Here is a 14,094-nt window from a genome sequence, read left to right on the forward strand (position 1 = left end):
TGTAGTATATCTAGCTGAATTACTCAGCTATAAAAAAGAATGAAATAATGCCAATTTCAGCATCATAGATGGACCTAGGGATTATCATACTAAGTGAAGTAAGTCAGACAGAGGACAAATATCATATGACATCACTTATATGTGGAATCTCAAAACATGATACAAATGATACAAAACAGAAATAGATTCAGAGACAGGAGATAAACTTATGGTTACCAAAGGGGATAGTGGGTGAGTGGGGAGAGGTAAATTAGGAATAACGCACACACTACTAAATATAAGCTAGGTGAATGCCAAAGATCTACTGTATGGCACAGGGATCAATACTCAATATTTCATAATAACATATAATGGAAAAATCTGAAAGAGAATATATATGCATATACATGTATGTGTGTGTGTAAATATACATGTATGTATAACTGAATCACTGCTATGCACTTGAAACTAACACAACATGGTAAACTAACTATATTTCAATTTTAAAAAGTCTCTTATCTTCTGTTTCTGGAAGTCACGAGTCTGAAATAGTTCTTACTGGGTGTTATCGTTCCCTCGGGAGGCTTTAGGGAAGAATGCGTTTCCTTGCTTTTTCCAGCTTCTAGACTCCCTCCTCTTTGCTTGGCTCGCTGCCTCTTGCCATCTGCAAAGCCAGCGGTGTCAGGCTGGGTACTCCTCATGCTGCTTCCCTCATACGTTTTTGAGGACCTTGACGACTGCATTGGGCTCACCTGGATAATTCAGGATACTCGCCCTGTTTTTTTTTTTTTTTTCCTTCTATTTTTAAAATTGAGATATAGTTGATATACAGTAGCTCCCCATTTTTAAAGTCAGCTGATTAGCAACCGTAATTCCCCTTTGCTGTGTAATGTAACATATCCACAAATTCTGGGGATCAGGACATGGACATCTTTGGAGGGACATTATTTTGCACATCCCAGGGCTTAAGAAGGAGTTCCAGGTCAGGACCACCAGTACAGCTTTATTCTTATTAACACCCCTTCCAGTGTGTGCAAGTAGCCCATTCAAGAGAGAACACCCATTAAACTTCCTCCAAAATCTCTGCTGCAGCTCACATCTCTCCCTGAATGTCCATGGAGTGATCTGGGAGCAAGGGGGGCAGGAGTAGTACCGCACACACTTCATTTGTCAAGTAAACTTAGAATCAAAAGCACATAGAAAACGATGCCAAAAAACCATAAGGGAGCAGTTCAGTGGATCTTTTGAAAATGAACACTCTCATGTGACCACTTCTCAGATCGGTACCCCAGAAGCCCCCCCTTGTACCCCCGATTAATTATCACCTCCTCCATAGGTAACTGCTATTCTAACTTAGCATTACCTGTTTTTTAAGTAAACATTTTACTGAAGCACGCATATAAGAAAGTGCACTAATCAGGGATGTAGCTGGATTATTTTTCATTAATTGAGTAATCATTAATTTCATTAATGAGTCAGCACTGAGTAATCCGCAGAACATTTGTAGCACTCCATAATTGGCCCTCAGCTCCTCTCCTGTAAGGACACTTCTCAGAAGTTGTACACACAACGTTGACTTCTATCCCCCTCACCCATGTATAGTCACCTGATAGGGAAGAAGGGAAGGCTGAGCATTTGGTCTTAATTCCCACACATGTCAAGTGAATAAGGGAGATTCTGTTACTAAAGAATGAAGGGAAATATTGGAGGGCAACTAGCAATGTCTGGCAAGACCTTTGTAGTCTCTCCAGTGAGAATAAGGGCCAGGTCTAGGGCTGTGACCTTGGTATGGATGGAAAGGGGAGAAGGCATGAGAGACATCACATGGTAGAATGTGGTGCTTGCTTGTCTGGAAGGGAGAAAAGATATGGTAGGAATGCCCTGTATACCAAAATATGAGGTGAGGATATTTTCCCCCCGAAAATGCTTCCTTGGAAAAGAGGAATTTGCTCTATATTTGAGTCCTTGCAGAGCTCTCAAAGTAGGGGGAGCTCTGTCAAATACATTGAATATATTTGGGATGGAACATTGGCTTGAATTGTCCTCAATCAATGTACTAATTTTGGATAATGCACGTAGAAGTCAACTGACCAAAACAGTAAAAGAAAAATCAATTCAAATTTAGTCATTATTCTCTTGGACACAATTTCACAATTATAAGTGTTGGATGACACTGGATACAATACCTTAAGAGCAACGCAATGAATAAGTTGCAGAGACGGTGAATTTATGTTTCCAGGACATGAAAAAACCCAACTGTCCTCATGTTACATAAGTGGGGACTGGTGGCCTGAGATAAAATTTCCAGTGACAACATCACATATGGATTCAGAAAGTACTGTATCTCACACAACTTAAACAGAAGTGAAGGTGGCAGAAGACTCAAAAAACATCTTTAGTTTGATGAAATACTGATGTTGTAAAGGCAAGCATTTGAAAACTGTTTTATGAAGTGAGAAAAAAACAGTTTTATGAAAAACACTTTTTCTATGAAACATTTTTAATGAATAAAGCATTATTGCTAAACAAATCCGTATTTTTCAATTTGAAATGTTTTGAATATGCATGTATGATGAAATGGATACTTTAATTATTACAACTAGATATTTGATATTTCATCGATACCATTTAACAATTATGTGTTCAACATGGCCAAGAAATCTGGGGGAGAGTTTCCTCCCATCACAAGGCAGAGCCTTTGGGGTCGCGCCCATCCTGGCAAACATGGTACATAGATAAAGACCTGCTTGGCCTTGTCAAGATGTTGGGTGCAGAACTAGGGCCAATTTGATTCAACATTTATTGATCTTTTGCTGATCAGTAAATGTGTTTATTCAGCATTTACCTATTTTCTAAAAGTTCATTTACAAAATTCAGCACCTGGGATACAGAGATGACAAGGTGTGGTTTCATGGAACCGCTCAGAGTCTAGTCAGGGAGGCAGATATGGAAGCAAGAAAAAGAAACCCAGGGCCAGAGTGGACAGCCAACTCACTGCTAAGAGGGTGTAGGAACATCAATCCTCACTGGGAAAATCAGAGAACATTCTGGAGAGTGGCTGAACGTCTGAGCTGAAACTTGAGGAATGAATGCGGTTTTGTTGCATTTTTTCTGTTGTTTTTTTTTTTAGCTGCGCCGCATAGCATGAGGGATCTTAGTTCCCCTACCAGAGACTGAACCCAGGCACCTGGCAGGGGAAAGCATGGAGCCCTAAACACTGGGCTGCCAGGGAGGTCCTCCAAGGCAGTTTTGATGAATGTAGACTGGACCGAGGGACCAGCATGAGTGAAGGCACCCAGCTAGGACAAGAATCTGGGTTCCTCTGGCAGCGGTCAAGGGGCTGGGGTGTGTGTGGGGTTGGAGCGTGGACGGTAAGCAGGCCGCAGTTGGAAGCTGAGCAGGGAAGGGGCAGGACCCCAGGCGGTAAGAGCAGTTCCAAAGCTTCTGGAGGAGTCTGGGTGAGAAATCGAGAACTTCGAGCATTGCTGCAGTGGCAGGACCTGCTGGGAGGTCTGGAGCGGGGAGCTGGCAGACGTGAGAAAGCGTCCACCCGTGGATGTGATAGAGGCTCGAGGAAGACACTGGAGCTGAGGCCAAGTCTCCTGTTACCCTTGACCGTGGAGTTACCCTTCCATGAAAGGACTCGAGTCCGTGCCTGGAAAGGCCAGGCTGGCAAGCAGGCCTAGACCATGGGGTGAAAATCACAGTCAACATCAGGTCAACATCTCAGCGTCGAATACTGAGAGCGTCCTGGGCACCATGACCTTGAGTCCTTCGCAGCAGAAGTTGGGCTCCACTTGCCGGCCTTGCGGGAGCTGGGGGTTCTGGTCTAAGGTGGGGGACTGGCAGGAAGGCCTTTGGGGCCGTCCTGTGTGACGGATTTCCAGTGCACACAGTAGCGGTTACTGTGGACCCTAGGTGTGCCAATGGGGAGCGGCTTGCGAGGGACAAAACTATCGTATCTGATGTCTAAGAACTTTCGGCACAGAGAAGGGAACTCAAAATCTCTTTTTTTAGCAAGTAGGCTGGCTGCCTGAGAGATGGCGGGGGTAGAATCTGGGCTTTGTCACTTAACTAGCTCTGAGGCCTTGGGGGAGCATCTTTCCATCTGTAGCTCTTGGTGTCCCACCCAAGGAATTGAGAAGTAGTCCACCTCACAGAACAGTTGTGGGACCAGATGAGATAATATTACACAAAGTGGCCTGCTCACTGCCTGGCCCGTAGTAGACACTTGGAAAATACTAGAGCCTTAGCCCCTTTCTCATCCAGGGGCAGGGTTTACGGCCTGGGAGGGTGTCAGGCCCAGGCTTCCTCAGGAGATCAGCGTCATCCCGGCCTGTGATCTGGTTTAGGCTGGGAAACATGGCTTCCAGGTCACGCCTCTACTTTTATAGCTGACTAGTTAAAGCCCAGAAAGTTAAATCACCTAACTGAGGTCACAAGGCGTGTTGAGACAGAGCCAGGCCTCTCCTCCCAAGGCCCCTGGCATGTAGTGTTGGCTCCCGTGAGATTCTAGGCGCCTGTCAATTGACTTGGAACAGTGACGCTTAGAAGAAGTTATAGCTAAGACGGTCAGAACAATCTCCTCTCTCTCTCTCCTCCACCCTCTTGGTAAAGCTAAATGAAAAGACTCATTGTCTCATGGAGAGGAGAAAAATTGCTAGAACAAAAGTCAAAACTGTTGTATTTTTTTTTTTTAATATTCTTTCCATGCCCCCAAATGCTTCATGGAATCTGTTCTGACTGAATTAACCTCTATTTCTCAGTACAACAATTCTTCTCATATGCCCATCTATGAAAAGAACTGTTTCTCAAACATCATTCCATTTTCTGGTGAGAATTGGCTCTGGCTTCTGTTCTTCAAATGCTAGAAGTTATAAATGCCACACTGAGACACAACGATTAATGTGGGCTACATGTACTGACTTATTTTTTCTTGTTTCACTGCCATTGAATTGTTTAAAAAGGTCTATCTTGTCAGATATTAATACTGCCATATTGGTTTTATGTTGACTTGTATACAGTATCCTTTCCCCTATTTCTTTAGATTTTTTTTTTAAATAACTGTTTTGAAGTTGAACTTAAACAATAAAATTCTCCACTTTGGGATCTTCCCTGGTGGTCCAGTGGTTAAGAATCTGCCTTGCTCATGTAGGGGACACAGGTTCGATCCCTGGTCAGGGAACTAAGATCCCGTATGCCATGGGACAACTAACACTTGATGAAGCCAAAAATAAATATTTTTTAAAAAGAAAAAAAAATCTTCAGTTTTAAGTGTATAATTTGATGGGCTCTGAAAAATGTATAGAGCCATGTAACGTCTACCACAATCATGGTGAATACTTATGTCAGCCCCCAAATTTCCCTCCTGCCTCTGTGTCGTTGTTCAGTCACTCAGTTGTGTCTGACTCTTTGCAATCCCATGGACTGCAGCATGCCAGGCCTCCCTGTCTATCACCAACTCCCGGAGTTTCCTCAAACTCACGTCCATTGAGTCAGTGATGCCATCCAGCCATCTTGTCCTCTGTCGTCCCCTTCTCCTCCTGCCTTCAGTCTTTCCCAGAATCAGGGTCTTTTCCAATGAGTCAGCTCTTCACATCAAGTGGCCAAAGTATTAGAGCTTCGGCTTCAGCATCAGTTCTTCTAATGAATATTCAGGATTGATCTCCTTTAGGATGGACTGGTTGTATCTCTTTGAAGTCCAAGGGACTCTCATGAGTCTTCTCCAACACCACAGCTCAAAAGCATCAATGCTTCAGCACTCAGCCTTCTTTAAGGTCCAACTCTCACATTTATACATGACTACTGGAAGAATCATACCTTTGACAAGATGGACCTTGTTGGCAAGGTAATGTCTCATGCTTTTTAATATGCTGTCTAGGTTTGTCATGCTTTTCTTCCAAGGAGCAAGCATCTTTTAATTTCATGGCTTCAGTCACCATCTGCAGTGATTTTGGAGCCCAAGAAAATAAAGTCTCTCACGTTTCCATTGTTTCCCATCTATTTGCCATGAAGTGATGGGACCAGATGCTATGATCTTCATTTTTAAGCCAGCGTTTTCATTCTCCTCTTTCACCTTCATCAAGAAGCTCTTTAGTTCCTCTTCTCTTTCTGTCATAAGGGTGGTGTCATCTGCATATTTGAGGTTATTGATATTTCTCCTGGCACTCTTGATTCCAGTTTGTGCTTCATCCAGTCCTGCATTTCGCATGATATACTCTTCATATCAGTTAAATAAGCAGGGTGACAATACACAGCCTTGATGTACTCCTTTCCCAATTTGGAACCAGTCTGTTTTTCCATGTCTGATTCTAACTGTTGCTACTTGACCTGAAAAATTTCTCAAGAGGCAGGTCAGGTGGTCTGGTATTCCCATCTCTTTAAGAAGTTTCCACGGTTTGCTGTGATCCACACTGTCAAAGCCTTTAGTGTAGTCAATGAAGCAGAAGCAGATGTAGCTGCCCCTCTTTTCCCATCCAATGCCCTGAGGTCAAATCAGAACCACTGATCTCCTTTCTGTGTGCAGTGTTGCCCTTTGCTGGATTCACATAAGTGGAATTGTTCACTATGTGTTCTTTTTGTGTCTGGCTTCTTTCACTCAGCCTAATTAGTTTGAGATTCACCCAGTATATCATTCCATTAGTTGGTATTAGTCCATCTTATGGATGTACCACAATTCATTTATCTGTTCATTCATATATGGACATTTGTGTTCCCAGTTTTCAGCTTTCACAAAGAAAGCTTCTATGAGCATCTGAGTATGTCTTTGTGTAGATGTGTTTTTATGTCTTTTGGGTATATATGTAGCTTTCTGGTTGGCCCAGTTTGCCCAGGACTGAGTTTTCTGGGATGAAAGGCTTTCGGTGCTAAAACACAGGCAATTCTAGGCAAACCAGGCCAGTTGGTCACCTCGTGTTGTCTCCTTTGGGAAATGTACGTTGAACTGTATGAGCAACTGCTATATTGTTTCTCTAAATGACTGTATCAATTTGCACCCTTACCAGCAACATATTAGAATTCCAGTTTTTTACATTTTTGTCAATGCTTGGTTATATCAGTCTTTTAAGTTTTAGATATTCTGGTGAATTTGTCATGGAATGTCACTATGATTTTTAATTTTTTTAATGTTTATTTATTTTGGCTGCATGGAATGTTAGTTTTAGCTTGAGGGATCTTCGGTCTTCATTGTGGCACTCAGGATCTTTAGTTGTGGAATTTGAGATCTGGTTTCCTGAGCGGAGATTGAACCCAGGCCCCCTGCATTGAGAGTGCAGAGTCTTAGCCACTGGACCACCAAGGAAGTCCCTGTCATTGTGATTATTAATTTGCATTTTTCTAATGACTGAGAATGTTGAACATTTTCTCATATGTTTATCTGTTATCTGAACGTCTTCTTTGGTGATATGAGTGTTCAAATATTCTGCACGTTTTCATGTGGGTCGTTTGTCTTTGTGTTGTTATAGGAATGTATGTGCGGAATATAAATGATATATAGACATACAGACATACAAGGATATATGTCTTGGAAATCTTTTCTACCAGACTGTGACTTGCTGTACCATTGCATTTTGAAAAGGGAATTTATAAAATTTATTTTACTGAAGCATAGTTGATTTACAACGGTGTGCTAATTTCTGCTGTACACAAAGTGACTCAGTTATACACGCATTCTTTTTCATATTTTTTCCATCACAGTTTATCACGGGACGTTGACCGTAGTTCCCCGTGCTGTACAGTGGGGCCTTGTTGCTTACCCGGTCTATACACAGAAGTTTGTATCTGCTGATCCTAAACTCGTCCACTCCTCTCCCTGTTGGCAACCACAAGAGTGTTCTCTCTTCTGTGGGTCTGTTTGTTTCGTAGACACGTTCCCTGTGTCATATCTTAAATTCCTCATGTGAGTGGTATCATATGATATTTGTCTTTCTCTTTCTGACTTCACCGTAGTATGATGGTCTCTAGGTCCACCCGTGTTGCTGTAAGTGGCATTATTTCACTCTGTAGAAAGAAATTTTAAATACTTTAAGATACTAACTTGTATTTTTAAATTATGGATTTGTGTGTGTCATTGTTTTATTACAGTGTCGCAAGTCAGCATCAAAGTGAATATAAGGTACATTAAATGGCTCAATATGACAAAATTAACAGTGTGCACTTCATATTAATTGGTTTGATTGCATAATGATAATAAAAAGTAGCTGTCACTTTTTGGACACTTACTATATACCAGACACTATTCTATGTGCTTTATTTTTTAAATTTATTTCCTTTTAATTGGAGGATAATTGCCTTGCAATATTGTGTTGCAAGGCAACACAATATATTATACTGTCATGTATCAACATGAATCTGCCATACATCCTTGTCCTCTTGAACCTCCCTCCCACCTGCCACCACATTCTATGTGCTTTATATATTTGAGCTTATTTAATTCATACAACAACCAGATGTCTTTATTATCCCCAGTTTAAAGATGAGGAAACTGCAGCAGAGGGAGGTAAAGTAACTTGCTCAGGGTTAGACAACTAGAAATGTTTAGCTCTGTTTATTCTTCTTTTTAAAATTTATTTATTATGGCTGCACTGGGTCTTTGTTGCTGCTCGTGGGGTTTCTCTAGTTGGGGCACGCTTTCTCCAGTTGCACCCTTTGATTTTGGTGCATGGCTTCTCCTTGCCTGGTGCGGTGGCTTCTTTGTTGCAGAGCACAGGCTCTAGGGTGCTTGGGGTTCAGTAGTTGCTCAGCTTTCAGGCTTAGTTGTCCCTCGGTAAGTGGAATCTTCCCACAGCACAGATAGAACCCATCTCCTGAATTGGCAGGCAGACTCTTAACCACTGGACCACCAGGGAAATCCAGGTCTGTTTATTCTCAACTCCCTATCCCTTACATATCTCCAGACCCTTCTGGTGAGCAATGGTGACTCGAAAATGCAAACACCTCTTAAAATCCACAGTAAACCCAAGCCACATGAAATGGTGTTTGTTTTTTGAAAATGATAATTATCCACCACAATGTGTTCTAAATGTTTGGATTTAATTGTAGATGTGTCGGGATGGACGTGGACCCTTGAGAGAGTGTTATATATATTTTGAAAGAAATAAACATGGACTTTGTGCATATGGGAAGAAGGAGACCATCACTAAAATAATAAATCACATATAAATGACGTAATACACTTAGAATTGATAACACCAAGGAAACTTGAAATAAACAGTAGGTTTAGGATCAGAGAAAGAGGGAAAATCTTTTAAGTTTTCTTCCTTTTCTAAAAAGGAACCTCACAGGTTAAGCTATGAAAAGGGACCAGTTAGTAAAGAGTTTTATTTTGTTATAAGGGGTGGGCAGTAGTTATCCATAAGGAAATAACAATGCTCTGGAGCTTCACCCCTTTATCACCTGCATAACCTTAGGTAAATTATTTAACTTCTTTACTTACTGTAAGAATTAAATGGCTTAATACATTTAAAACACTTGGCTCAATGCCTGGCACATAGTAAGCACTGAATGAACATCTGCTATTTTTAATGGAACCTTAAGGCAGAGTGAAAAGTGAGCTAGTGCAACACAGCAAGTGTGAAAAACTGTGGTCTTTGAAGGTCGACAGGCCTAGGTTCATCTCCAGGTCAATTCCTGAAAGCAGCTTGCTGAACAAACAGTTCACGGAATTATTAAGGTGTTTTTCTCCCCCACATTTTGGGAAGTGATCCCTGCCCTTGTCCTGTCCTGATCCCACCTCTGACGGTGAAACAGCTATGGCCTTTCATGAATTGACTTCTGGGGACTTGACTTGCAGCTAGCCAAGTTTTCTGTTAAATGGTAAATTAGCCGCTTACCCTGGGTTTGAATCCCTTCTTTGCTACTTATTTCAGCTGGGTGAGCTCAGTCAAGTTACTAAACTTCTCTGAGCCTCAGTTTCCTCATCTCTAAAAAGCAGAAACAGTAATTCTGATTGGGATGAGGATTAGATGAAATCAATTGGGTGGAATGGCCAAGCATAAGATGAGGACTTTGTAAAGAAACTTTACAGGCAGATGATCTTCCTTAAATGTTCTTCCTCCTTAAATATTCCCTCCTCCCCACTAATTTGTGTAAATTAATAAATTGCTTATGACATCCATCGTGATGACTGAAACTAGAAGAAAAACAATTTAAACCTAGTCCCAGGACATCGCCTTTTCCGTAGGGTTTGCCAGGCAGAAGAGTCCATATCATTCACCACCTGGCAAGTGCCTTTCTCATCCCACGTGAGGCACTGAGACTGGCCAGCCTGGGAAAGCCTGGATCTGATCACGTTACTTCCCTGCTCAGAATCTTTTCTCCAGAGCCTTCAACAGCGGCTACTCTGCAGGACCAGCACAGAAAACGGTTCAAGTCTGGTCAAGAGTGTGTTACTCCAATTGAAACTCCCTTGCCTCTGTGGATATCTGAAACTCAACTCAGGGCTAAAATTCTTTCTGCATCTGAGAGCTTCTTGCTCAACATTGCAATAGATCCTGTTCTTCTCTGGTCTCCTAACACTTTTGCTTGCACGCTTGCCCCTACCTCCTCATGTGTGCCAGACACTATCCTGAATGCGTCAGTTACATGGATTAAGTCACTCAATTAACTAATATTATCCCATATTCCCACATGGCATGGGGAGGTTAAGTAGCTTGCCCAAGGTCACACACAGTTAGCAAGTGTCAGAGCCAGAATCCAGAGCCCGGCAGTCTGGTGCCAGAGTTCAAGCCTTTAACCACTGAACCACGCTCCCTCTTAATAGATGCATGTGGGAGGCAGGGAGGCTGGGAGGCTAAGTCATGTTAACTTATTGCAACTGTATGTGAATTCCTTGGGAAACATACAGATTAATTCCTGCCATCCACCATTATTAGACTAAGAAAATATTGTTACTTGGACTCCTCGGGTGGAGTTTTCCCTTTTTCAAATCCAGGATATAGAATGTTACTACAAATAACTGAAAATAAACTTGATTGAAAAGAAACTTCAGGGTAGATTCCCCCCCCACCCCCAAGTTTTCCGTTCAGTCTTATGGTGACCAAAGTGGCGAAAAATTCCAACTATGCACACAATGCTCAGACCATTCAAGAACCTACCAGTGGGGTCTGAGGGTCACACACACAAATGGCATTTTAAGTACCAGCGGCACGTCTGATTGGGGAAAGGCAGGGGGCGGGAGGGGGCGGGGGTCTATGGCTCGTCGGGTTCAGGGAGACCCGGAAACCTCACCCAGCCCTCTTCTCCCGTTGTGTTTGTCACAGCCTAGCCCCTCTTCCTCTTCTTGAAGATGGAGAAGATGCTGGTGGGCTGCTTTCTGCTGCTCTTCGGACCGACCCTCCTCCTCCTCCCGGCTGAGGCCAGGGAGCGGCGGCCTCCTCCCAGGTCCATCTCCAGAGGGAGACACGCTCGGACCCACCCTCAGACTGCCCTCCTGGGTGAGTGACGGGTGGGCTGGGCTCCGCCCCAGAAACAGGGCGAGGTGGTCGAGGGCGGGCCTCCAATGGCCCCCACTTTGGGTGTGCTGGGGGAGAGGGCATCTCGTTGGCAGGGAGTCATCCTGCGTTGAGGATGTGGTTGTACATTGGTTTTCAAGTGAAATGAAAACCTCTTTCATTGCAAAACTTTCCATTTAATCTGAAGCTCCTGACTTTTCTCCAATAAGCAAGGGAAAGGGTTTTCATCTGAAAAGGTCCTGGTTGGACTTAGCCGGACAAGGGTGTTGTAAAAATGTTTTCTTGGGTCTGTCTGCTGATCTATATTGATGATGCTTCCCTACCTGGCACCTAGGGAAGAAGAGCAGGTTTGTGGAAGGTGGACGCTGACACGAAAGAGAGATGGAATCAGGAGATTAGAAATATAAGATGTCAGATGTCTGTGTTTCTCTCCCAGTCAACGCGTTTCCTTCAGGCGAATTTTTTTCTTTCTCCCAGAGAAAGCAAAGTTGCTGAAAACACATAAGATATAGAGGAATGGCCTGGTTCTGAACAGGGGCTCTGGAAGGCTGAGGATTCGGGGGTAACAGGAAGGCTGGCCAGTGGCAAGATGGTGGTTTTGGCATAGACCTGACTTCCTAGGACTTCCCTGGTGGCTCAGACGGTAAAGCGTCTGCCTACAATGTGGGAGACTTGGGTTCAATCCCTGGGTCGGGAAGATCTTCTGGAGAAGGAAATGGCAACCCACTCCAGTATTCTTGCCTGGAAAATCCCATGGATGGAGGAGCCTGGTAGGCTACAATCCATGGGGTCGCAAAGAGTCGGACATGGCTGAGTGAATTCACTCACTCACTCACTGGCTTCATATACTGGCCCTGGTGCTGACCAAGTGGGTACACTTAGGCCACGTAACCTCTCTGAGGTTCAGTCTCCTCATCCATAAAATGGGAATGCTAACACTGATCTTTGTGAGAAGAAGGCATGGTAATGAATATATGTGAATTATAGGTATGCAATGAATGAAAGCTTTCCCACAACCATCATTCCATGAAGTTGTTCTCCAAAACTGTGGGGGTTTTTTGTTTTTTGTTTTTTTGTTACATGGCATGCAGGATCTTAGTTCCAATCAGAGATCAAATCTGTGCCTATGTAGTGAAATAAGAAGTCGTAACCACTGGACCTCCAGAGAAATCCCTCCAGAACTGTGTTTCATGTTTGTATCTTGTTGGCCAGCCCCTAAAATCTGACCCCCTCCGACAGCCACTGAGAGAACTGCTATGTGTCTGGTTGCCTCAGCATCAAAATGACAAGAGACCAGAGGAACCAGAAGCTCTGTTCTAAGAGGTCAGAATCTTTACGGTGCTATAAGCAATGACCCCAAGGATGCTGGGCCCTCCATGTCTTTAGTTTCCTGAGAATCTGTTTCCATAGTGACATAAACATATGATTTCTGCAAATGTGGAAAGGACTGGGGGATGTTTAGCATACTGATTAAAGGGCTTTTAAAAAATGTTTTAAGATGATAAACATATATTATCATATGATAAACATATATTATCATATGATAAACATACCTATCATCTATCTATATAAACATATATCATCATATGATAAACATATCTATCTATCATCTATCTATCTATAAAGAGAGGTGACATAGGTGTGTGAGTGTGTGAGAGGGAGAGAGAGAGAGAGCTCGAAATGCCTGATTCCTAGATCAGCAGCAGTGATTATACAGTTGGGTTTCTGATGGGGCTGTTTTTGAAATGAACCACCCCACACTTAGCCAGAAGAGCATACAGACACCTCGTGGTATTCACTATCTCTGTGCCTACTCCCTGCCTCTCTCTCTTCCCCCTACACATACTTTCTGATACACTCACATGCACATAGACACACACGCTCACGCACTCTCACCTCCCCCCACACACGGACACTGGGTCTCCCCTAGTGGTCAGCATTCACTGCTCTCTCAGGCTCTGAAATAGAAACCTCCTGGTCTTTGCACATAAGAGATCCTGTTTTGCTAAGGGCATCAATCCCGAATCTAGCATCCTCCCCCTCCACTTTTCTGATTTTGCAGGAGAATGTGTCAGGGACAAAAAGGGGGTAGGATATGGCACCCCTCTGCCACCTAAGGAATGGCTGGCCACTCCCTGATGTGCGGGAGGGCAGCTTGACTTGGGAACGTGGGGATTGAGTGTGAACCATGAAACTGAAGGCAAACACCACCATTCTGGCCTGGATTCTCTAGTGCCATCTTCTTTCGGTCTACCTTTGACAGCAAACAAAGATGGAGAAGACATGCTCCTTGTAGTCCTTGCCCTGACTGCTTTTTTGATGGCTGGATTTTTGATATCTACTGCATGATGTATTTCACCAATTACTTGCTTGCATGACTGTCTCTGAATGTTTAACAGAGTAGAAGCAAACTTGTTTCTTAGGCTAATTTTTCATTTGAATTTTCTGATTTTTTTAAAAATTTGTATTTATGTCTAAATTCAAGTGAGAGGCTGGGTAACAACTCGAGCCTATTGAAAAAATAATGCAGATATTTTTCTACCTTCCTATAGATGTTTGCATGTCACTCAGGTGGTAGTCCGTGATGTGTGTCCAGGAGGGCTTACCTTCTACTGCATTCATTTATCTGGAATTTCTGCTCTGTGCCAGACATGAGGGAGTTAAA

General features: G+C 43.1%; 1 protein-coding gene across 4 annotated transcripts in view; it reads left to right on the forward strand.

Moving 5' to 3' along the window:
- The window catches only part of MATN2 (matrilin 2), a 170,742-nt gene that overhangs the window by 4,418 nt on the left and 152,230 nt on the right, over positions 1-14,094 (forward strand). For all 4 annotated transcript variants that reach the window (XM_025265070.3, XM_025265072.3, XM_045162775.1 and 1 more), the window contains exon 2: positions 11,238-11,411. In XM_025265070.3, the coding sequence (XP_025120855.3) occupies positions 11,264-11,411 (148 nt within the window). In that variant the 5' untranslated portion in view covers positions 11,238-11,263. The remainder of the gene's footprint in view (positions 1-11,237; positions 11,412-14,094) is intronic.

Source organism: Bubalus bubalis, chromosome 15, assembly GCF_019923935.1.
Source record: "Bubalus bubalis isolate 160015118507 breed Murrah chromosome 15, NDDB_SH_1, whole genome shotgun sequence".
NCBI classification, from domain to species: Eukaryota; Metazoa; Chordata; class Mammalia; order Artiodactyla; family Bovidae; genus Bubalus; species Bubalus bubalis.